Genomic DNA, 24961 nt, shown 5'->3' on the forward strand with positions numbered 1-24961 from the left:
TTTTGTGAGGTAAGGGAAATGTGTGTCATATCTTTACAAACATCACATTGACAGAAAAAATCGGAAAACATCCTGTGATTTTATGGGAGGACAAGTAGCCCCAAGGACCAGAATTTAAAGCCAATGTTTTACCATTATTGCCCGAAGAAAAGTGGCCTAACTGCGCAATACTGCTCTGAGGCAACAGACCAAAAATGGTGTTTTAGTAAATAAATTAAATCAGAATCTGCCATAAAAACTTATTTCAATTTAAACATGCATAAAAATGAAATCATACTTAGCAGCAGCTAGCACTATAAGCTGTGTCTTGGCCCCGGAAAGGATTGCTCCGCCCCCAGATCAAAGATCAAAACCTCATCTACTCGTTAATTAGCTAAACACGGAGGTGTCTTGTGTCACAAAATAATAATAATGATCACCAAAAATGTTGTTTGCTGCCTGAAGGCATCAGCATACCATAGAGGGTTAACATTAAAGACTAAACAACCACACAGGGTTAGATTACGAAAAATGTTCAAATCCAGCTGGGGCTGAGGCGAAATTGCAGCGATAACTATGGGTTTTCTGTGTTCCTCATAAAATTACGTTTAAATCTTATACTGTATACTAGGTCTGATTGTGACTTTATCTCTAGCTTCCCCCTGAAGGTGTAAGCTGAGAAAGCACAGTTGTTGTGTCGCCTGCTGTGATGTCACACGCCGGATGAACCCGCAGCTGCACCCACTTCACGTCAAAACAATCCGGAAGACGACACAGCATGATGGAACTGTTGTTGGGGCTGAAACGAGGTCAAAGCTAACACAAATACAAGTGGGTTTTAAAGCAGTTTAATCTAATAATGCTGTTAAATATGCAAAAGTAGCGTCTGAAGCGAAGGTTATTTAACCGCTTAAAGAGTCCAGTCACACAGGCTAACCTCGCATTTTGGATTCAAAGTCCATATCCTAGCTCTTTAACGCATTAAAGTCTTTTAGCTAACCGCAGACTGTTCCAGGGATACCATGGGCAACGGAATGAATAAGGTAGGTTTGCTGTTGTTGTTTATGTCATGTCATTACGCTGTTTGGGGGTGTTTTTGATGGTTAAAAGTCCAAAGCGATGCTGGTGAACGCAGGCGCCAATCACTGGTCGCTAATCAATCACGTGACACGCTCTGCCCTGTCAAAAAACCCCCAAAAAAGACAAAATTTGGATCCAAGCCAGGGCTCTTGTGCTAGACTCTAACCTACAATACTGTTGTATGCCAACCTTAAGTTAAGTGTCTGTGTCTGCATGTCATGTTTTGATGCTGTGATATTGCACTGTCATTGTTAATTGACAGTTAAAAGGGTCCTCCTAAAAGAAAAAGCTAACTCATGTTGTTTTTATTAAAAAGTAAGATTGTTTATATCGATTTCTTCCTAAAAATGAAATTGTCATCCGCATCTATTTTGAGCTGCCACAACAATGTTCAGGTACTGTAGTGAGATATTTCATTAGAATCAATCCAGCACTTCATTACCTTCATACAGCTATTGTTCCATAGGTATAGTACCAAAGCTGTACAGTAACACTCAGTGGCCGTTTGCCACCCATCACATCATTCAGATAACCATGCATCATTGCTTCAAGCCTTGTATGGCCATAAGGAACGTTTCCTTTGCTCGTAGCTCCACTAGGATCTTTAGCCTTAAGCTTTAAATCCAATCTGGCTCGAATCAGAACATTTGTTCTTTTCATGCGAGGTTCTTGAAGCTGAATTGTAATGAACATCTAAGTGCAACATGTCTGTGACTGCTCCTTCACAGGTTGTTGATGGACTCTACCTTGGGAATATAAGAGGTAAGACAAACATGTATGTAGATTTATTGCTTTAATTACATACAGTATAGAAAGCCCAGTTGGGCCAGGTGTTCGGTGTAGCATTAGAGTACAATATTTTGCTCTGAGCACACTTTACATATTATCATTAATTCTCAAATAATGTTTAATTAGGGGAATTTTAACTCAACATAACTTAATCTTCTATATGAAAAAGTGAAAACAGATTTTTAACATAAGCCCTCCCTTTTAAGCACATATATTTGTAGCTTAAAGAGTAAAATAATGTAATATTGTAAAGTCTCGCCCACAAGAAAATTAAACTGCTACAATGTGTGGCATAAAAACTAAAATAACAATCCAGAGCCTTGTGTTTCACTCTAGTCCGATGCAACCTCCTCAAGTTAATATGGCATTTGGAACATTCTAACTTTAGTTGCCTTGATGACGGTAAGAGTATAATGGCTAAATATAGCTAAAATGACAGGGACAAGTGACCACTTGCCCATCTGTACTAAGTAATGTTGCAGGATAACAAACTACTCACAGACCTGCTTCTGTAGCTGCTTGTAACGGGTCAAAGTCATGATTGTTTGTGTAAGATTCATACCAAAGGACCTGTTGAGATATGTTTCCCTCTCTCCTTGTCACAGATTCAGAAAACAGAGAAAGTTTATCTAAGAATGGCATCACACACATCCTGTCTGTGTACAACAATGCAAAACCGGTGTTTGAGGTTAGTGGGAAATCATGGTTAGTATTTCTGGATGTATTATGATTAAAAATTGCTACTTTCTGTGGAAAATCTTACCTGGTGTTTTTTTTTAAGGTCATGCGTGCAATGTTAATGATGTAATTTGTGCTTTCAGCCATCTGGGGGTGGTGATGAGTTATGGTTGGATTGCTTTGAAGTCTTGAGACTGAGATTGACAGATAAATTATGAGGTTCATGTGTATTAAAAGACAGAATCTTATTTTGTGTAAAACTGAACTTTTTTTTACTCTGGTAAAGAAAAAGGTTAAGTGTGAGAAATATGATTTAGAACACCGATATTCACCACCGTAGTATATCTCTGTAAGTTTCACATTGTCTCTGGTTTCACACACTGCTTACTGTAAATGCATTGTTTTGAGTGTTGGACACTGACCAAGACCAGGGGAACACATTAGATATTGATCTACAACCAGACTGACAAAAGGTTACAATGTTTTCTAAACAAAAACAAAATTCAAAAAAACCCCATGCCTCATATATATATTAACTGAAAATTGTACAAATAAAACAGAAGAAATATAAAAAATATATGTATGCTTATTTTGAAATTGATTCCAGCAATATCTTCCAGAAAAGGGACGTGTTTACTACCGTGCGTGCCGCTTCCTATTTTAATACAAACCTGTAAACGTTTAGAAACTAAGGACACCAATTACTATAATTTCTTTTTACATATAAATTTAGCTTCTGTCAGTTTGGAGCCTCCTTTGTTGTATTGTTATGACAGATTTTTTTGTAATCTGCCACAAAAATATCAAAGTCAGTTGATCACAGAGACGCTTGTACTACTCAAGACATGCTTATTTTAAATGCAGAAAGCTTTGGCAGCTTATGTTAATACACAATTTATATTGTTCAGCATTACTATGTTGCCTATGACATCAAAGGTCATTGGGGTTTGAAACGTGCTGTGATAATAAACAGTCCCTCTCGTCTCCTCTTCATAGAATAGAGTAGATTGCAATAGCTCTTTGCTGTCATTGTACATGTACAACAAACTTGTTGGGGCTCCATGCCAACTGTGGCTTTAACTGGTTTTAAGCTTGTTTTTGCATCCAGTAATTTCTTTTTAATCTATAATAATGTCATTCTTTAAATAATATTATACACCATGTGTGATGAAATCTCAAATACTTAAAATTGTAATCTGGGAAAGTATTCTTAGTCTTACACAGAGCGCTGAATTTCTTTTGAAGACACTGTGTTTTTGAGATGCTACTACATCATGTCACTAATTCACTTGAGTGTCTTTTTATTAGTATTACACAACTTGTCCAATATTTAGTTGCCTGTCTCCTAACATTTTTCACTAATGTTTTGCAGGACATGACATACCTTTGCATTCATGCAGCTGATGCTTCCAGCCAGAACCTGTGAGTAAACACGTACATGAAGGTTTAAAAACATTGGTGGATTCTTTTTCACCCTCTAGTCTTGGTTCCTTTGCAAATTTCAAAATGTATGCAGTAGACTATTTATAGGAGAGGAGAAGAGCAGTAACTCAAACAGTAGTCATACATAGGAGTTACAGCCATCTAATGATAGATTAAAGTTATTTAATATTCACTTCATTTCATTCTGTTCCTAAAGACTGAGCAAAAGAGGGCTTTTATTTTTTCACGTGCTTGTGAGAGAAAGGTTAAGTGAAAAAATAACAGATGAGTAAGTATGTTTAATGTGTCACTGTTCATCCAGAGTCTGACTTGTTGCTGCTCTGGGAGCTGGCGCTAACACGACACATTAGTCATAGCAGTCTTTGACCTCACACATCCCTTGTTGCTTTAAGTTTGCAGCATGAACTGAGGGGACAGTAAAGAGCCATTATTCAGTTGGAGTTTAAGCATTAAACTTTAGTGTCATATGACCCTGGTTGATGGCTTACTTTAAGGTCTTTATTGGCGTTGGAGAGGAATTACGTTGTTATGTCTGCACTAGTGCCCTACGTGGTTAGTCAGGGTTCATGCATAGGTACAAGTGGGACATTAGTAGGAATTTGATAAATCTCCAGTATATTATGTCAAAGACTTTACCTTGTTGGGTCAAAAAATCTCAGCGTTACTTTGAGCTCCACAGTTACTCAACCTCTCCTTGATTTGAAGGGGAACTTTATTTGCTTTAGTTTGTAAAAAAGTAGTACTGAGTCAAATGTAACTTAGTGAGAACTGAGGTTTAGTGGCTGGTTGGAAGTTGATGATTGTTGGGCTGGAGATGTCTGACCTCCACTGTCGCAATCAAGCGTCCTTCCCTCAGGCAGCAGAGGAAGGAAACCTAAGTGTGACATCTGGCTGTTTGCATCGACCACCCAGGGCTTTAATAAACCCCCTCTGTCACAATCACTGGTCTGAGTGATGCGAGGGTGAGGCCAACTGCCGTCCCACCATGCATGCCATGATCTAGGGGCCCCTGTCATTACATGTGATGGCCTCTGTTACATGGTGATGGTACACAGCAGAAACTGTCTCACATTTTGTAAAAGTTTAAAGCTTTCTGAAAAACCTTAACCTCTATGATTGCTTCAGTTCAGCAGAAAAGGATTAAGGTTGATGTGCTTAGATACTTCCTCGCTAGGAATCATCACATACTATACAAAAAAAAACTAAAGTGACAGCAAATCTTAGACCTATGTCCTAAATCACTGAAATAATACTAATACAGCAAAACTGTGGTCAGACTGCAGAAACAGCCCTTTTTTTTAATTGTTATTTGTGCAGCAGACAACGAGGAGCATAACAAAATAAATGTATCTAGCAACTAGCAAGCAGATTAAACCTATTTAAGCTTCTATGCATTTTGTGATGTCAGTGTTTTGTGAAATTCACACTGAAGACAGTAAATGCTATGAGGAATTCACACCCAAGACAGCAAGTGCTTAATTGAAATGGCATTAAATGTTATTTATATAGTTGCTAACAATGTATGTAGATATTTGTAGAGAGCCAGGGGTTCCCCTTTTTTTTGAACCTTCTCTGAGAAAGTCTGTTAGTGTGCGTAGAGCATGAAGGTGTAAACTTTTGCATTTGCATCAACGTGATGTGCTTTGGTCATAACTAAGGAAGCTCTTTTTTTAAAAATGATTTTTTGTTGTTGTTATTGTTTTAGGCATATTAATATAATAATATTTTTAAAAACCACCATAGAAATACAGAAGCTCATTTTGCATATTAAACATACAGTAATCTAACAGCTTTTTGTTGCTAGAGGACTATTTTTATTCCAGTGTTCTCCTATTCAGTTCTACTTATCCGTAAATGTTTGTCACAACTTAGTTTTCTGCATATTAAACAAGACTGCCGGAAACTTCTGTGCTAGGATGACAGAACAAAGTGCTGAGGAGACATCTTTTAAAGAAGAGTTTGGATCTCAGGAAGGAGGAAAAAAGTAAAGTGACAGTCTATTTTAGCCCCAGTCTGTTACCCTGTCTGCTATTGAGTAACCAGCATCTGCTCCTCAGGAGACCAGCGCTATCAGCCATGCAATTCTTGATTATGCAAAACACCAGCAGTGTTTCCTGACAGTGTATAAGGAGGATATTTAAGGAGCAATAGCATTGCATTATGCTGCTTTATATTGGAAGATGTTTTGTGTGGATTTTTTGCAATCTTACAATTAGCGGTGATTTATTTTCTAAATTTACCCATGAAATGGCATTTGCTGTATTTTTGGTGTAAACCTAAAACGATGCCTCTGTTCGCACTGAGTAACCCAGCGCTGGAAAAAGACCAAATTTTGCAGTTAAGACAAAATGACGGCATTTACTTCCCTTGTCTGTCCCTACTGTCTGTGCTCTGGTCGACCACAGACTCTCTGTTTGAGCATACCCAACCTCTTTCTCACATGACAGCTTGGAGTAGCTAAAGGGAAAAAAAACACACCACAGTATGTTCTCCTGTTTCTGAGATATAACATAAATCTGTTGAAACTACCTCACACATTTCTGAACTTATCTCTAAATCTGAGAGTAATCTGTAGTTTCCACAGCTAATCTTAGTATATTATTATGGTTTTAACAACCTTTATGGAACCACAATGTTTGGGCCTTTAACACAGTTTCAGTTCAAGGTGGCCTTTTTCATATCCTATAATGTGTATTCCATTTTTAGCTTTACACTCCTTAAATGTTACTATGACCTTAGTAAAAGTGAACTGTTGTTTTCTGTTTGATGAGCAATACTATATTGACTCAGAAAACTTTACTGTGCTTTTTTTATGTCTTTCCAGACTGCAGCATTTTAAAGATTGCATTAGCTTCATCCATGAATGTCGCTTGAATGGTGGATCTTGTCTAGTTCACTGGTAGGTATTTACATCCAGCCAGCTTCCTACTCAAAACCAGAACAGGTCAGCCGTCTTTTTTAGGTACTTTCACAGTCAACATGACATTTGTCCTGATGGTTTGTGGCCTGTCCCATTTTTTTACCAGTTAACCGTAGGAAGTAAGGTATTAAACATCCAGCTGCTTAATGAAAAGAACCAAATAAGCCAAATGTCCTTTGTGTTCTTGCAGCCTTGCAGGTGTATCAAGGAGCACTACCATGGTGGTGGCCTACCTGATGACTGTCACCCACTATAGCTGGGAGGAGTGTCTGTCTGCTGTCAAAGCTGTTCGTTCCTTTGTTGGGCCAAACTATGGCTTCCAGCAGCAGCTGCAGGAGTACCAGACTACACAAGTCTCAGAGGTAAACATGCAAAGAAACAGAGAAGACATGAATGCACACACACTGTACACTACCTACAGAATGCATCCAACTCCCTTTTACTACTTCAGTGTTTCCGCTTAAAGTCAAATTTTAAAGTGCTTTTTCTAGCAGTAGCTTTGTGGTATACTGGCATTCTGTAGAAACTCTTGTGCTCTGTTATTTTTGATACAGACCCACACACATACATGCACACAGGATATGACACATACACCATTACACAGCACAGGCAGTCTGTGGTCAGTCTAGCAACTGTTAATCTGTTCAACTGCTGCATACCTTCTTTTTTTTTTTTTTTAAATTGCTTGTAATTCTTGTTGAGGACAAGAAGTATTCGTTTGAAATGACAGATCTGAGATTTACAACTGGAAAACTAAACCAGCACACATCTTCTGTTATATGCAATGGTTTACAAACCCTCAAATATTTTAATATCACAATGGCATAATGGTCTTTTGTATACGCAAGCCAATTACTCATTTAGTCAATCAGTAATCCAGTCTTTAAAATAGTACATAAGTTCTTAATATTGCATTCAATCACTAACACATCTTAGTACTAACTCTTAGGTTCAGAACTCATAGCAAGGGTTTCTAATGCTCCTCTGCTGCACATCAAGGAGGATCATCTCTGCATTTCTCACCTTTCTAAAAAATAGCTTGTGTTTTGTTTTGTTTTTGCCACCAGCAGCTTCACAGGTTTGCATAGCTGTTTTAACTTTTAGAATGCCTAATTTGTGATCACACATTTAAAAAAACATTCCTGTAATGTTTTTAGTTTTGATTCATGCACTTTCAGATATTACCTTGCTTTTTTCTTATATATAAATACATATATGCATAAGGTTGTCGTCAAGTTTACATCCACTCATCATGGGCATGAATGTCATTGTAATTTTGGGTTTTCATTGGGTGGAATCATTATGCAGCATACATCTTCAGTAACTTTAAAAAAACAAGAAGTGGGTGCACAAGTTTGAAGTTATTTTAGATTTTGTCTAATTCATACAGGATCGAAAGTAAAAATACATGCTCAAATATATACATACACCCAGACTAATATTTAGTTAAATGTTTCTTAGCAAGTTGCACATCGATCATGAGTGGCATCCATGTCCTTCTGTGGCCAGCTTATTCTTCCAGATGGGTAGCTGATGACCAATAAAGCATGTGTATTATAATATCTTAGATCTTATTCCCTCTATTGAGCTGGCTTCTGATCATCTTTTTTCTTTTTTTACCTCATGGAGGTACTTCCAATGTGTAGATTACTGAGTTTTAGACTTTCTTCTCATCATTCCAAGCCATACTCAGGTTAGACTACTGTTCTTAGAGTCTTGATGTTTTGCTCTATCAACCAGTAGATGGCGCTTTAGCCAGTCTGAACACCTGGATGAACACCTGCTGTTAGCATCCCACTTATTTGTTTTTTGCCAGGCTTTTGTGAAGTGCAGTTAGCTTCTTTACCCAGTACGTTTGGATGTCAGGTCCTGGTCCTATTCAGGTCTTAATTCTGGAGACTTGTTATTGAATGTTTTTTCTTCTGAAAGGTTGCTTTGGTCTGCTCTTAGGCTGGTGTTGTGTGACACCTTTCTCTCCAAGATGTTCTTTCACTATTGCTCCTTTTAAGCTCTGCATGGATTTGCCCTCATACTATTGTACTTGCAGCTGAGAGTGTACCCTGGATAGGTTTTGGGAGAAAAGGCCATTTATTCCCATGGCCTCTGTCCAGAGCTGTGAGCCTTTGTTTCGTAGATTCTATGGACAACTTGTTGCACTTCCTATTGATCCAGGACCTAACTCCCATGACACACTTCTACACCTCTCGTAACCAACTAAAGGACTTACCACTATAAATTTTAAATAAAACAACTCAGATGCAGTTGAAGTGCAAACTTTCAGCTTTAATTTGGTGGTTTGAACAAAAAAAAAAAAAGGGGAACTAAAGAATTTTTAACACACTCCCTTCATTTCAAGGGCTCAAAAGTAATTGGAGAAATTGAAAAACTAAAATTGAAATGTTCATTTCAAATACTTGGTTGAAAACCCTTTACTGGCAATGATAGCCTGAAGTCTTGAACTCATGGACATCATCAGATGCTGGGTTTCTTCCTTTTTAAAGCTCTGCCAGGCCTTTACTGCAGCTTCTTTCAGTTGCTGTTTGTTTGTGGGCCTTTCTGTCTAAAGTTTAGTCTACAACAAGTGAAATGCATGTTTATTGTGCTTAAGATCAGGTGACTGACTTGGCCATTCAAAAATATTCCACTGGGTTGCTTTGGCTGTATGTTTTGCGTCATTGTCCTTTGTCATTGTATTATGAAATGCCGCCCAATCAATTTGGCTGCATTTAGCTGGATTTGAGCAGACAGTACGTCTCTGAACACCCCAAAAATTAATTCAGCTGCTTCTGTACTGTGTCACATCATCAATAAGACACCTTAATGCCCACTCACATCCTGGGCCATTTGACCTCAGGAAATCACATGATAGGGTGGGGCTAGGTTTCACAGTGAGCTCACCCGAAACCTTGGCTGATTGTGACCTACACTCATTTTCACACCTTGGCTCGTGTGATTAGGTAGAGGTCCCTCTTGGGGGGACACTCCCGCAGGGCTTAAATCGGGAACTCTCCACATTTTGACCCTAGAACTGAAGAAGCTTCTCAGATGAGAGGTGAAACATCTTCAAGCAACAAGTCCAGACGCTTTTCTTTCCAAGCTCCTTAGATTACGATGACCTGGATGACTGAGAACCTTCACAGACATCATCAGTAAACAGTAGTGTCCCAGTGCCACTGGCAGTTATGCATGCCCAAGCCATCATACTGCTTCCGCCATGTTTTACAGATGATGTGGTATACTTTGGATCATGAGCTGTTCTTATAATGTACTCTATACCTGTTTTTTCTTGCCATCATTCCAGTAGAGGTTGATCTTGGTTTCATGTGTCCAAAGAATGTTTTTTCAGAACTGCGCTGGCTTTTTTAGATGTTTTTTTTTTTTTTTTCTCAATCTAGCCTTTCTATTCTTGAGGCTTATGAGTGGCTAGCACCTTGCTGTGAACCCTCTGTATTTAATTTCATGCAGTCTTTTTTTTTTTAAATTTTTTATGGTGGACTTGAATATCGCCTACCTCCTGGAGAGTGTTGTTCACTTGGTTTGCTCTTCACCATGAAAATGATTCTGCGATCATCCACTACTGTTGTCTTCTGTGGATGTCTGAGTTCACTAGTGCTTTCTTTCTTTTTCAGGATTTACCAAACTGTAGATTTGGCCACTCCTAATATTGTAGCAATTTCTCAGATGGGTTTTTTCTGTTTTCGCAGCTTAAGGATGGCTTGTTTCGCCAGCCTTTGAGTCAACTGTCCAAATACAGTGGGAATTAAGAAACTGCACCAAAGTTTAGAAGAACTAAACTATGAATCAGATAAAGTCCACATAGTCCAGAAATAAAAACATGGCAATGCAAAGTACCATAATAGGTCCCCTTTAAATGTGAATTTTAACTTCCTATTGTATGGTTTATTCTAGAAAATATTTCCAGGTAAGTATGGTTGTGTATTTAAAGAAAATCTCAAATATATCCATGGTTTCCTTTAGCTTCAGCCATGTGGTGGACGCTTGTTGGCAACATTAAGAGTGGTCCTTCTCCTAACTTGAATTTAACAGAAAAGCTCACCTTTTTGTAAACCTGACTTATCTTGGTGCCTACGCCTAACCAAAAGCAAGACAAAGCCTAAGTAAACAAAAGTGAAAATGAAATTAAACAGTTCATGAAACAGGACACAAACTGTGGTCTCCAGGTTCACAGTTTTGTGATTTTAAACCACTGCCACCCTACCTGCCAGTATACTCTTTAAAACAAGTATTCTAAGTATCAGTTGCATGTTTACATTATAACTATCCAAAACATGTTTCAAACAACAGTTATTAACCAGATAAGTTTAGATTACTTCAGTTGTTCCCAAACTTTCTACCATTAGTTTAATAGTAAAAACTAATTTGTTTAATTAACCATACATTTTTAATTTATTGGTAATGTTACTGTAAAGTGTTTTAATAATAATAATTTATATATATATATATATATATATATATATATATATATATAGATAGATAGATAGATAGATAGATAGATAGATAAAATGTTTAAGCCAGTGTTTGAAATAATATTTCAAACACTGGCTTAAACATTTTGCATAATTTTATCTAATTTATTTAGCGATAGCTCTAACTGTGATTCCATTCCATTGGCACTTAAGTAGTCGTTGCACACAGAAGGGGAACTGTAGGGGGTTTGCTGGGATTGCATTAGCTCGGTACTGCTCATCACGTGTTTAACCATTACTGTCAGCATCTTGCAAAATAACATGACTGGAAAAAAAAATGGTCATTATTTGTAGACTTTGCATTGACTTCGAGGATTTAAAGGGAAATAGGTTTTGTGTATTTGTGATTTTCCCACATGTGTCTCAGATAGAAAGTGAAGAATCTGAATTCAGCAATGTCTTCAATACAGCTCTAGCAACATTGTGTATCAGTGGTCATGGTTGCAGTGCATGTGAGATACAGCGTAATATACATAGTGACTAAAGCTTTGTAGTCTGTAGACATTCTGTAAAAGTTCAACAAAGGTTAGAAAAACAAGTTCCTGAAACTGAATGAAGCAAAACAGCTCCAGGCTTTTTAAATTTCAATTTCTCTAAAAAGCCTTAAATTTATCTATAAATTTGCTACATATCATAATATTGTAACCCAGCCAAATGCTCGCTTGTAACTGGATCACTGAGTTGTCATTTACAAAAAGAACAATCTGACAATTGGAAAGCGTGTTTGTGTGGGTGTGCAGGTGCACTGGTGAGTGGTGGCAGTGATGACCACAGATCTATCTGCTTATGAGTAGCATGATGAATTTAAAAAGGTGCAGATCTTTCATGTTGCCTTCATTGTGAAGTTGGGCAATAAACTGGAGCCTTGTCAGAATTTACTAATGTTATGACTTGAACAAATTCATCACTGGGTGAGCTTCTACCGATTTTATGAGTTTCTACTTTCAGTTTGTGTACCACGTGAAACACTTCTGACATGATTCATGTTCTTTATCAAGATGGTATAATGACAGATAAGAGCAGGTGTTGTACAGGATTCGGATATGACTGAGTTTATTGATGGCTTATCTTAAATCTTTGCTTTGAATTGTTATTAATTTTTACAGTTCTGTTAATATTATGAGTCAGTTGTGCTCTGTTTGGTTTTTAGGGTGAGTGTGACAGTACTAATTTTAGGAAGATGGAGACTTTCACTTCATTAAAGAGTAAGGTATTGCACAAAATAATTGAAGAATTCCTGGACATCATTACAGCTCCTCCCTTTTTGACCTTTTATTAAACAAACGTTTAAATGTTTACTGCAAAGTAATGCTGCTGCATATAATACACTTATTGATAACCACCCCTTCTAGCGACTTCTAGTGTTTATATCTAGCTCTGAAAAGTCAATAAACTGTACTACAGTTCGACCTGGGCAATGTGAGGAAAATCTAATATTGTTTTTTGTTTTTTTTTAAAGCTGTATCACGATACACAATATATATATATCACGATATGTTTAAATAACCTCTAAAAACAAGTGTTATTTTCAAGCATGTAGTGCCTGAAATTGCACTGGTATACTCATTCAAATCAACCATTCAATATTTTTTTCCAACTTTGAATACAAAAAACATCTGAATGAATCGAAATGTTTTATTTTAACCATTTTTTAACCATCAGTTGCACAGAGGTTTTTCACATATGATAGTACTGTCACAGTAAGACTCTTTCTGTGGTCAACCCTAGACCAAGAACATTCACAGGTATCGCAGCTGGTTTATTTAACATTTTCTTTGGTGTGTAGGGAGACATTGACATGCAGAGTTTTAAAACATTGTTCATTTTGCAATGAATGACTTTTCAGCTGGTGGGAAAAATTTGGGGTACTGCTACCTTTTGCGGCAATAGTTTTACAGCACGTTTTGCAAATTACCGCATTTTGTTTGATGTCCTCCTTGTGAAATACAAATGACAGTGAGTCTCATCCTCTCGCTCCTCTGAAATTCCCACTGTTGCCATATTTCTCGCTACCTGGTAGTATATAAACACACATGCTCACCGCATGTGTACCAGGTAGAACATTTTTCGGTTGGGAGGGGCTGATTAATGATGCATTTGCAGCATGTGGGGGAAAAATAAACCTCACAGTGAATTACATGCAGACAGTTCAATATTGCCATGGAAATTTATACTTGATGGTTACGATAAAGCCACTTTAACCGTCGTACATGGGAAAACTTGCAATATATCGAACATAGTCTATATATCACCCACCCCTAACTACAATCATTTGAAGGAGTTCACTTCGGTGTTATTGGATCAGGAAACAAACTTTTTTTTAACAATTTGGAGCAGCAAATTTTCATTCAACTCTCTCTTGCGCTCTCACTTACATGCACACACACTTCCCTTTTAAACACATAAGACAGTTTAAATTAAATTAAAATATACTTTAAATATAAATAATATAAATACTTCATAGAAGGTTCAAAATACACTTGTATCTCTGGTGACATAGATATGTATCTATATATAGTAGAGATGGACCGATCCGATATTACGTATCGGTATCGGTCCGATACTGACCTAAATTACTGGATCGGATATCGGAGAAAAATAAAAAATGTAATCCGATCCATTAAATATCACGAAAGCACCTCACAAAACTTGCAACACGCCGTAACTCACCTCAGAACGTATGCATCACGTGATAGAGCAGCTGTGGCATGCAGGACCTGTGTGGTCTGGATAGCATGTGGAGCTTCGCTAGCAACCTGGCATTTCATCTCCGACAAAATTATCCCCGAGAGAAGTAAAGCAAGTGTGTAAGTCCATCTCTGAATGTTTGTAAAGCATTCCCACGTTAAGCTTAACAAGCGACTGCCTCTCGCTCTCCGGCTGCTACTTCAATCATGAAACTGCTTAAATGATCAGCTGATCGGCTTTTCTGTCGCGAGTCTGTCTCTCGTTTGTTTTTGGTCCACTTTGCGCCAGAAAGAGCAAACCAGCGGCTGAACAACAGCAGCACGTTTAAGCTTGATAAGCTGTTGTTAGAATTTATTTAATATTAATTTCTACACCAGGATCTTTTTCTACGTAGCTGACGGCTGGTAACTGTGCAGGGGCGGATCTAGCAAAGTTTAGCCAGGGGGGCCGATAGGGCATTAACTGGGAAAAGGGGGCACAAAGACATACTTTTCTTTCTTATTCTCATTTAAAATGTCTAGCTTTTAATAAATAATTATCTGACACCCAAAGTTTTAATTTGATGTAAAATGAATAGAAGTCAATTACTGTACATAGTGACTATTAAGTCTAATATATATACCCTAGTAAGCTATAGTACTTTTTACTTTGGGAAGGTACCATCTGTGCAGTCTGCAATTTTGTTGAAGAAAGATGTTGAATCTATTTAATATTTCTTGAAAAATAATTGATTTCTGTGCATTTTTTTTCACACTGCATCAAATTAAGGTTGATTACGTCGATTAAGCATCATGAGGTGGCGCGTGAGGGGTGGTTCCCTATTTTTTATTTATTTAATTTTGTTGTTGCTGGGAGTTGGAACCCTATTAGTTAGGTTGCTTAATATTTACGCTAAGTACTCTTTAAAATACCAGAATAGGGAGGATGGTGTAGGTCTAAGTTTATTAGATTGATCAGTATTGCTGAACTATGAAATATTTTTTTTGTATACAGGTATAACAGAATAGCTTTAGTGTAGTTGTTGTTTTAAACTTGAGTATGAACTTGCAGACTTGCAAAATGCAGCAAGATATTTTAAAAAACAGTTTTGTTGATTAAAAAACACTATATCGGATTCATATCGGTATCGGCAGATATCCAAATTTATGATATCGGTATCGGACATAAAAAAGTGGTATCGTGCCATCTCTAATATATAGATATATATATATGATCACAAAGCTGCACAAATTGCATATAGGTTTAGAAAAAGAGGAACAAGAGAGTTGCATTTTCCATGAAAAAAACTAAACAAGTGTGTCACCATTTTAATTGCGCTACTTTCTGTAAATTTAGCTTTTCGGTATGAATACTCAAACTATTCTTTTGACATGTTCTCTAATGAAACTTGGGTGGATATGTATTTATAGCTTATAATCCACCTGTTTCTCAATGTTAAGCAGACTAATGTACTGTTTGAAGACACTGTAGATGTGGTATGAGGCAACTATGTTTCAAGGAGATCTGTGAATTTTAGGGAGGACAATTTATGTTGTATATTTGTTATTGTAACTTACAGTATGAATACAGTTATAATAAAAAGTCACTATACTAGCAAATCTAAAAAAAAAAACTAATATTGTAAAAGTTTGTTGTTGTTTTTTAAATTTCAAATAACTTAGTACACTTTACATTTTAAAATTATGTCCTGAATTCATTACATGGTGAAACATTGCAATTTTTTTGTTTTAATTGTGTTGATATGGATTTTAGCTCATGAAAATCTGAAGATTACTATTCAGTCAGTGTAAATATTGTGCATGTCTCAGTCTAGTTCAATACATGCAACCACAATCATGGGAAAGACTGCTGAGTTGACAGTTGTCCAGATGATCATCAACGCCCTCCCCAAGGAGGGCAAGCCACAGGAAATCATTGGTTAAAAAAAACTTGCTGTTCCCAGAGTGTTACATGAAAGCATATTAATGGTAAGCTGACTGAGGGGGGAAAAATGCGGTAGGAAAAGTAACTGGGATGACCACAGCCTTGAGAGTAAAGTTGAGCCAAGAAATTGGGTGAATTTCACAAGGAGTGGACAGAGGCTGGTGTTAGTGCATCAGGAGCCAACAAAGCACAGTCTTTGGCAAAGGAGCTACAACTGTCGCATTCATAATATCAGTCATATCCTGAATCGGAGACAGTATCAAAGGAGACTTATGTGCTGAGGAGAAAAAGAACTGGACTTTTGCTCAGGGGGACAAAATCCTCTTTTTAGGTGAAAGTAGAAGTTTATTTGGGAACTTAAGTTCTAGAATCTGAAGAAAAACCATAGAGGCACTGAATCCAAGGTGTTGGAAGTCCAGCGGGACGTTTCCACAGTCTGATGAATTGGGGTGCCATTTTTTCTTTTGGTGCTTTTTGTGCTTAGTCCAGTCAAAGTCAGTGCAGCTGTCTACCAGATTTTTAGAGTACTCCATGCACACATCTGCTGACAAGCTTTATGGTGATGCTGGTTTCCTTTTCCAGCAGAACTCATCACCTGCCCACAGTGTCTCATGCCAAATGCCAGAAAGTTGATTCTATTCATCTAGTTGTAGTGTTTTTAGTGGGAGAAACATTTTGTCACTCATCTAAGTGACGAATGCTCCAGATGATCATGGATGATTGAGCATGCATCAAGACTCTGCTACCAAATGGTTTGGTAACCATGGCATTACCATGCTTGACTGGCCAGCCAACTCTCTATTGCATCTGACCTTAACCCCACAGATAAACTATGAGGAAGACAAGAAACACCTGAACCAAAAATAAAGACAGGCTAAAGCCGTGCTTGCGGCACTGCCGAAGTGTTCAGTAACACCTCAGCAGTGCCACAAGCTAATTGCTTCGATGCCACACTCCACTGATGCAGTATTTAGTGGTAAAGGAGCTCAAAGTATTGTGTATTAATGAACGTACTTGTCAGAAGTTGGATATTTCTTATGGTAAATTCTTTTTCAATTTGAAAAAATGTTATTAATTTGAGATACTGGATTTCTGATTTTTATAAGCTATGAATTATTGTCATTAAAAAAATAAAACAAATAAGGCTTGAAATATTTGCCTGTTTTGTGTATATAAAATATATGGCAGTGAGTTATGTAAAATTGTATTATGTAGTTTGATCTTAACCATAAAAAATGTTATTTTAATTAACTGTTTTCCTTTCCCCTCTCTTCTTCAGTACAGAGTATGGTTACGGTCAAGTTTCCGTCCCAGTCCATTCAATGACCAGGAGCAGGTGGGTGCCCTGCTGAGCCAGTACACAGAGCAACAGCAGAGCCAGAAGAGGGGAGGTGATCACAGCTGGATAACTGTCAGTGACTACCCATCCATGCGATCCAATGCTGATGCTGATGGTGATGATGAAGGAAGCGGCTGAAACACAAGTCTGGTCATGCCAAACTTGTTCCCATTGCTGCCTGGAAATAGGCAGCACCCACTATTCTGTACTCATTTCCAAATCAACCCTCAGTCATATCTAACCTACATGTATTCATACAACTCTAAAAGCATAAGATAATATCGAGCACTTTTTACTTTATTCGCGTCTGTTTTTTTAAGAAGAGATGGAGGTTGATTTAGAATTGTGCTACAGACCTATAACCACTACCAGTACCCGCCACAGTCCCTTACAACCAAAACAGGGGTATTGGTGCTCACAGACGCCTTACTCTAAACACCTCAGCACCTTAGCCATGATGAGTGATGACCTTTGTTTCCACATGGACTCCTGCAATGTTCAGCTCAGCAGCCTTAATGCCATAATCAACTAACGGCATCTTAAATGAACATTTTGCCTATAGTTATATAAATATCTAGTCTGTTAAATCTCAGTTAAATCTAAAACCAAACTGATGGTTGATTTGATACGTACAAGTTTGCATATCAGCACTGCTTCTTGTGTTTGTAGGTTTGACAGCATGAAATTTGTTGTTACATTCATCCTACCTATAAATAGCTGCAACATACATCATAAGCATTGTACTAGCCACCTACAAAGATCACAAAACAATGAGTTTATCACTGCCTATGTAATTTACAGTATTCATGTTGACATAGTTGGATACTGCTCTTTCAGTATAGTTAGCACTTTCACTTTCATTTGGTTCACCGTAGAGAAAATTCCAAGCTGTGTACACACCACTTGTACCAATATTTGTTACAAAATCTAGTATCAGAAATCCACACCAAAACAACAAAACAAGTCTTTATATAAACTAGCAGAATATTGTGAGGCTAAAAAGAAAACTGTTATCAGTTCCCAGCAATTATTTCTTCTTTGCATTCATTGCAGGGCTGAGAGGACTGGTACTAAGTTATCCCTCACCAGGCACACAGGATTAAAGAAGAGCCAAACCTTTTTAAGTAGGTTGACACACGGAGACCGCACTGTGGACATTACAAATAAACCACTATGAGTGACACCTAAAAATATATTGAAAACAAGGCAAAATGTTCCTTTAAGTTTATTAACAGCAGGTTAAATTTGGGAATTTGAATTTAAAGTATAACTACATATTCAGGATGTCTGTAGTCCAAATGTTAAAGTCTTCCTGATTTTACCGAAGCTCTGATGTTATCTTTTTACTGTGTCAAAACAGATTTTTAAAGAATTTCTGTTTATAGTTTTGTGGATAATGTTTGTTGTCCTAATTGTGTATTTATGGTGTTTTGTTTGTTGTGTTTTATAATGAAATGCAGTGATGGAGAAATAATGGAATTGTTAATAAATCCACCCTATGAAGATAACGGTGTGTCTTTGTCTTTATAGTAAAGCATAAAAAGCAGATTTAGCTTGAGATGTATATTTGAGGATAAAACGTTACAATGATTAAAATAATGAAATTAATTTCATTTTTTTCCTTAAGGTTTTCATTGTTTGACATAGTGAAACAAATATCAGTCTAAAATAAGGATTACGTTATGAAGCCAGCCTTCCAAGAAGTGAAGCGTAAGTCTTTCCTTGGAAATTATTCCTGCTGGGCCGGTGGGGTTGCTTCCAGTTTCCTCCTCTAAACAGCAGTATATCATTGAAAGTGTGTATTTACTTAATATTCCTGTACACACCAAGTGGGGTGGGGGGATTTTTGTAATCACATAGGCATGTCCAGACAGGTTAACTGTTGGCAGGATTTCCAGAACCTTACAGTTCAGCAAAATATTAAAATGCTAACTGGAAGTCTTCTCTTAGGACATGTATAATGAATTGAACTGTCAGTGCACCCCAGGGTGGCTGTGGCAACAATGTAGCTTGCCATCACCAGTGTGTGAATGGGTGGATGACTGGATGTGTAAAGCGCTTTGGGGTCCTTAGGACTAGTAAACAAATACAGGCCATTTACCATTTTACCATAACTGAATCCCAACTACATCTACCAAGTCTTGTTTTTTATCAGATGATGAAATTATTTAAATCACTCTACATGTGCATAAAGAATCGAGTATTTAATTAGCTTACTACTTTATTTTTTTGTATTCTACATTTTTGGTGTACACAAATTCATATAAGCCTATGTTCATATAAAAGTGAGAAGCAGATTGATGTTTCTGTTTGAAATCTTAGTTCAAATATGACAGTAAGTGTCAGTTTCTGTAATAAACAGGCACATTAGTCCCTAAATGATGTCACAGGGATTTCATGATGGACAGAGAATAACAGTAAATGTTTTTACTGGGAAAATAATAGTTAATGTTTTGTTTTAATAATACGCTGCGGTTCCCCGTTTTGAGCCTAATATTTCACATATAATCACGATCATTTTAAATAACGGTAACGGTGTAACATCTTCCAGGTGTCTCTGACACATGGAATCAGTCCACCTCACCATCGCACTGACAGCTGACCACTTTTACCTGCACAACCTTCTAAACTTTCTCATCGGAGGATGAGTGGGCGCAGAAGGGATATAGTACCTTGGTCTGGAGAGTAGAAATCCCCTCAAAGCACAAGGTAACTTGTGACTTTACGGGTTTATTCATAGCGCCGCGTCCACGCAGCTTTTAGCGTAGGCAGTAACTTTATAACCATCGTCTGTGTCAGGCCATTTCTTGTAAATGCCCACGGTTAGAAGAAAAAGTCTTCCGGTATGGGCAGTCTTACTGAAGCGTCAGTACTCGTCATTGGTCAGAGTGTGGCAGCGTTGTCAAATCCTACCACAGATTTATTCATTCATGACACGGGGCACGAAAAAGTTTAAAGGCATGCGTTTCGGAGAGCTCACTTGATTAAATCTGACAGTGCGCATTCTATCAAGATCACAACCCCGTGCCAAGAGCTTATCTACCTGTCAATCTGTAAGTGCCTTTGATTTTAATCTCTCTTTTTAAAAAAGACGATAGCGCTTTATAAACTTCGGCTCGAATAAGACATTTTCATAATATCTTAAAGAAAGTTAACTTATACTATTTAACGAACTTTACGCGACATTTTCCACATATAGATATAAGCGCGCCATCTAAAAAGAGAGTTTCCACCATCAAGATGTCAAACACGGGAGGTCGGCGACTGAAGCAGTGGCTGATTGAGCAGATCCAAAGTGCGCAGTATTCTGGACTCCTGTGGGAGGATGAAAGCCGCACTATGTTCCGAATTCCATGGAAACACGCAGGAAAACAGGATTACAACCAAGAAATAGACGCATCCATTTTTAAGGTTTGTCTCATTTTGCCCCATTTAAAGATTGTTTTGTTTTTTGTTTTGTTTTTTTTGCGGCTAAAACCAGAACTGGTGTGATTCTTAAAGCTGTCCAACACTTCTCCTCTTACTGTAAGGCTGATTCTTTTGTGTGATTTAGACTATTAAAATAATTTTTCACTTTTTTTTCTTTTTGTCCTTTTTGTGCATTTTTACCTTAGAGTTATTATCTTATGAAGTGTCGATGCATTTTAATGCATTGTGGTGTAGCTATATAACTTAGATTTTCTTTCTTTCTTTCATTCTTTTTTCTTTCTTTCTCAAGAACAGTTTACAAAAATGATGTACATGTCTCTTCTTAAATTCTTACGGTTTAATCCAGTACAATCATATACTTTTCTTTGTATCCTCAAGGCCTGGGCTGTGTTTAAAGGCAAGTATAAGGAGGGGGACAAGGCTGAGCCTGCAACATGGAAGACCAGACTTCGCTGCGCCTTGAATAAAAGCCCTGACTTCGAGGAGGTGACTGAGAGGTCACAGCTTGATATTTCTGAGCCTTATAAAGTGTACCGCATTGTTCCAGAAGAAGAGCAAAAACGTGAGTTTGTGTTATCTCACAGTACACGGCATATCTCACAATACACTCTGTTATCTCTAGCAGTTAGCAAAATCACTTTTTCATTTGTGATTAGAACTGAGAGCAAAATACTTATTACAGACTGTAGTTCCTATAGCAGTGAATAATTAAAAGAGTATATATGTACTTTGAACCGACTCATTGTGTACTATTCTTTCACCCACAGACGGCAAAAGTTCAGTGATGGCTGTGACAGCTACCACCAGCTCTGGTGAGATCACAGATATGGACTGCAACCCCGAGCTAGAAGAGCTCATTAAAGAGGTGAGATGATGTCTAACTTTAAAGTCTTTTTTTCATTCCACCCCACCTCCCACATATATTTAGATGCACTTAGCCTTTATTGTCACTTAGCTTTCTTGTCACTTTTTTTCCCCCTTACCACACTGTGCCGTCTCCTGCAGTACTTCGCGCACTTCACGGGGTTCACACTTGTTACACTCAGCATGAAAACCGTCCCACTTCTTCACAGCTGTAAAGTGTACAAAGGTGCTTTTGATAACATCTTATTATATTATTGTCCTTTTGCAGGAGGAAAGCTGTAGCATCCAAGCCAGTCCAGAATATTGGTCCCAGGGCAGTGTCAATGGTAAGATTATACTTTGTACCCAGTTTACAATGCAACACACAGCTAGATTAAATGAAGCTATTCACAGCACTGGGTCTTTTGTCTCAGCCTTCATATATCACACTGTTGTTGTGACACCACTTTTGAGAGACATAAGTTTGAATTTATTCACAAAATAAACTCAGCGGAAAACTCAGTGTCTCTGCATTTGTGGGTGCTAAATGGAGGTTATTTACTTGACTGTTGAATTCTGCAATGGAAGAATTGACTAACATCCTGTAAAACTTTGCTGACTCTTGTGATTATTTCTTCGTGAGATTGTAATAGAGAAATGGCATTTCTGATGACGCAGCAAAGTAAAGACATGACACTGTGGTTGTGTCCACTGCCTTGAAAAAAGGCCTTAACTCACCTCTTCCTCCTCTAATTCACAGCTTTCCCACTGCATCAGGAACCTTTGCCATCGAGCAGTCTCAGTTCAGGTATTTGCTTATTGTTATCCATGACCTTACATCATCTACTTGTAAACAAGCTTTCAGCTTCCATATTTTTGTTACATTTGTACGTATTTGTTTTCATTTCTGAATCTGACCAAATGTTTTCTTCTATAGCCCTCTGCCAAATGATGATCAGTTTTTACTATGGAGGAAAGCTGATGCACTCCACACTGGTGACTCATCCTGAAGGATGCCGAATCTCTCCGCAACATCCCCTGGGTCGGGGTGCCCTCTACAGTTCAGACAGCATGCAGAGTGTTTATTTCCCCCCTGCTGAACTCATTGAGTTTGAACGGCAGCGCTATGTCACGCGCAAGCTTCTGGGCCACCTGGAGAGAGGTGTATTGGTCCGTGCAAACCAAGACGGCATCTACATCAAAAGGCTGTGCCAGAGCCGTGTCTTCTGGAGCGGATTGGGAGATGTGGGCTCGCAATATGGCTCAATGCCTGGCAAACTCGACAGGGATGCTGTTGTCAAGATCTTTGATACAGCAAGGTTTCTTCAAGGTGAGGCTCTATATTGGTTCCATATTTTGGATTTACAGAAAAATACAGCTTTGTTTTCTATTTCTTTCACTTAAAGGAAGTAAGACTAGATACTGGTAATTTGCGAAGATTATCTAAACAGCCGTTCGTTTGTTTTATATGCTCCAGCTCTACAGCTGTACCAGGAGGGTCAGATTCCTGCTCCTGATCCAACAGTGACTCTGTGTTTTGGAGAAGAGTTGCATGATCACAACAGTGCCAAAAACAAACTGATCATCGTCCAGGTAAGACGTGTGAAATGATAACATGTTTCACTCAGAGTGCTGACTAGTAAAGCATTAGAAATATCACTTTATTTTTGAGCCTTGATAGTTTTTAAACAAGAGCTAGTTATGGCTTTATTCTGAGAAAAAACTAAAAACATAATTTTTGGGGTTTTTTTTCTCCTCATGGCAGATCACTTCAGTGAACTGCCAGCACGTGCTTGAGACAATGAACATGCGTCGTGCCCAGCCTTATTGCAACAACCCAAACCTAGAGATGTCTGATGATGCGGCCACTGACCAGATGGCTCGCATCTACCAGGATCTGTGCAGCTACAGTGCTCCTCAAAGGCCAACTTACAGGGACAACATGCCAATCACTGCCTAAGATGTGAGCAGTAATACCTGACAAGAGCTCTTCAGCTTGCTCTAAACTGAATACAGAACATAAGAAGAACATTCTTTGCTTTTCTAACACACGCTGGCGAGCCAAACGTGAAAGAGCACATTTCTTCTTTGACTATAAGACTTTAAAGCTGAAGCTCCATATTAGAAAGTCGACAAATTTTTCTATACAAGTAATGTTTACTTTTGTGTAAATACAGGGCATAACTCTGCCTAACGTCTGATTCATTTTTGTAAGATGTTTTTTTATTATCCAACTTAAGAGAACAGGTAGCATATTCATGCATGTTCAAATACTGTATTTCCTACAACTCAAGTCTTTATAGATACAAATCTTTCGTATCTATAAAGATTTCTATTCAAAGTCTTTTTGCAAAATGGCAGCAGTTTGATATATAAAAGCAATTTAGTTTGCTACACTGAATTTTATTTTTGATATTCTATCTTTTTCGTACTTTTTGAGTTTCTTTCTTGTTTGACAACCAGCTGAATAAACAACCAAATTTTTATCAAGTGTTGAGTTGATAAAAGTTGCATAAAGTTTTAGATGCAAAGTGGCATTTAATGAAAGATAGGTTTTACTATCAGACTTTTTAAATGATTGATCTTTAGTTCAACCTTTTGTAGACCGTGTTTCAAATAAAACCTTTTTTACTGAACTACATTTGTATTCATTTGTGTACAATCATACTTATGTGTTGTTTAAAAAGGACTATTCTATTTTGCAAAAATGACCTGTAGAGAAAGTACTATTGTTCAGATCAAGGAAATTACATGAAATAATGATATATGTGTTAAAATGATGCCAGCATATTCTCAAAGCACACTGTAATGAAACCAGGGATTCCATTTTATTATCCTATGCTTGGTAGTCCAGGAATGGTTGGTATTGCAAGCTAAAGTACGCACAATCTAAGCACTTATTGAATTTCCTTCATTTTTTTGAGCACTATTTCAGTGACAGTTTGTCAAAATGGAGAAAATAGAAAGAGAGGCAATCTTACCAGTGTAGAGAACAAAAACTTAGTCCAAACTACTCACAGTTTATAACTAGTATGAACTCAAGCCCTACTCACACAGGCCTAGAGACTGGTCTGGAACACTGTAACAATGGTTTCCCTGAAAATGAGTTTCCCTGACCAGTTGATTAGCTGGAGGTTCCTGGCTGTCACCAGTTGAAATCAGCTCCACAGAGGGTGCTGTGCCAAAAAGCTACCTTGTGATTCATTCAAAGTTTGCATGGAAACACTAACTTGTCTGCAAATACTTGCTAGTCACTCTTCAAGCTATAGTAAAATTTTAAAAGGTGCAGCTTTTGAAATGCTTTGGTTGCAGTAGTGAGACTTAGCTTTTACTTTGAAAGCAAAAGGTCTATTAGTAACTGCA

General features: G+C 37.7%; 2 protein-coding genes across 2 annotated transcripts; both read left to right on the forward strand.

Moving 5' to 3' along the window:
- Window positions 1–651: 651 nt before the first annotated feature.
- dusp22a (dual specificity phosphatase 22a) lies at window positions 652–18834 on the forward strand. Its single transcript, XM_004539391.3, has 7 exons — window positions 652–1022; window positions 1788–1821; window positions 2454–2536; window positions 3899–3948; window positions 6794–6868; window positions 7080–7251; window positions 17267–18834. Exons 1-7 carry the CDS (start codon window positions 1002–1004, stop codon window positions 17462–17464), a joined length of 633 nt encoding a protein of 210 aa, XP_004539448.1. The 5' UTR covers window positions 652–1001; the 3' UTR covers window positions 17465–18834.
- A 1426-nt stretch (window positions 18835–20260) lies between these two features.
- On the forward strand, window positions 20261–24234 carry irf8 (interferon regulatory factor 8). Its single transcript, XM_004539390.4, has 9 exons — window positions 20261–20379; window positions 20526–20737; window positions 21134–21317; window positions 21523–21620; window positions 21888–21945; window positions 22359–22406; window positions 22536–22928; window positions 23076–23191; window positions 23364–24234. The coding sequence occupies exons 2-9, from the start codon at window positions 20567–20569 to the stop codon at window positions 23556–23558; spliced, it is 1263 nt and encodes a 420-aa protein (XP_004539447.1). The 5' UTR covers window positions 20261–20379; window positions 20526–20566; the 3' UTR covers window positions 23559–24234.
- The last annotated feature ends 727 nt before the right edge of the window (window positions 24235–24961 follow it).

This window comes from Maylandia zebra, linkage group LG1, assembly GCF_041146795.1.
Source record: "Maylandia zebra isolate NMK-2024a linkage group LG1, Mzebra_GT3a, whole genome shotgun sequence".
In the NCBI taxonomy this organism is placed as follows: Eukaryota; Metazoa; Chordata; class Actinopteri; order Cichliformes; family Cichlidae; genus Maylandia; species Maylandia zebra.

Coding starts and splice junctions, on each gene's coding strand:
- dusp22a (XM_004539391.3), top strand. CDS start 1,002: ATGGGCAACGGAATGAATAAG. Junction 2,537..3,898: donor ATGCAAAACCGGTGTTTGAG/GTTAGTGGGAAA, acceptor AATGTTTTGCAG/GACATGACATACCTTTGCAT. Junction 6,869..7,079: donor GGATCTTGTCTAGTTCACTG/GTAGGTATTTAC, acceptor GTGTTCTTGCAG/CCTTGCAGGTGTATCAAGGA.
- irf8 (XM_004539390.4), top strand. CDS start 20,567: ATGTCAAACACGGGAGGTCGGCGACTGAAGCAGTGGCTGATTGAGCAG. Junction 20,738..21,133: donor TAGACGCATCCATTTTTAAG/GTTTGTCTCATT, acceptor TGTATCCTCAAG/GCCTGGGCTGTGTTTAAAGG. Junction 21,946..22,358: donor GTCCCAGGGCAGTGTCAATG/GTAAGATTATAC, acceptor TCTAATTCACAG/CTTTCCCACTGCATCAGGAA.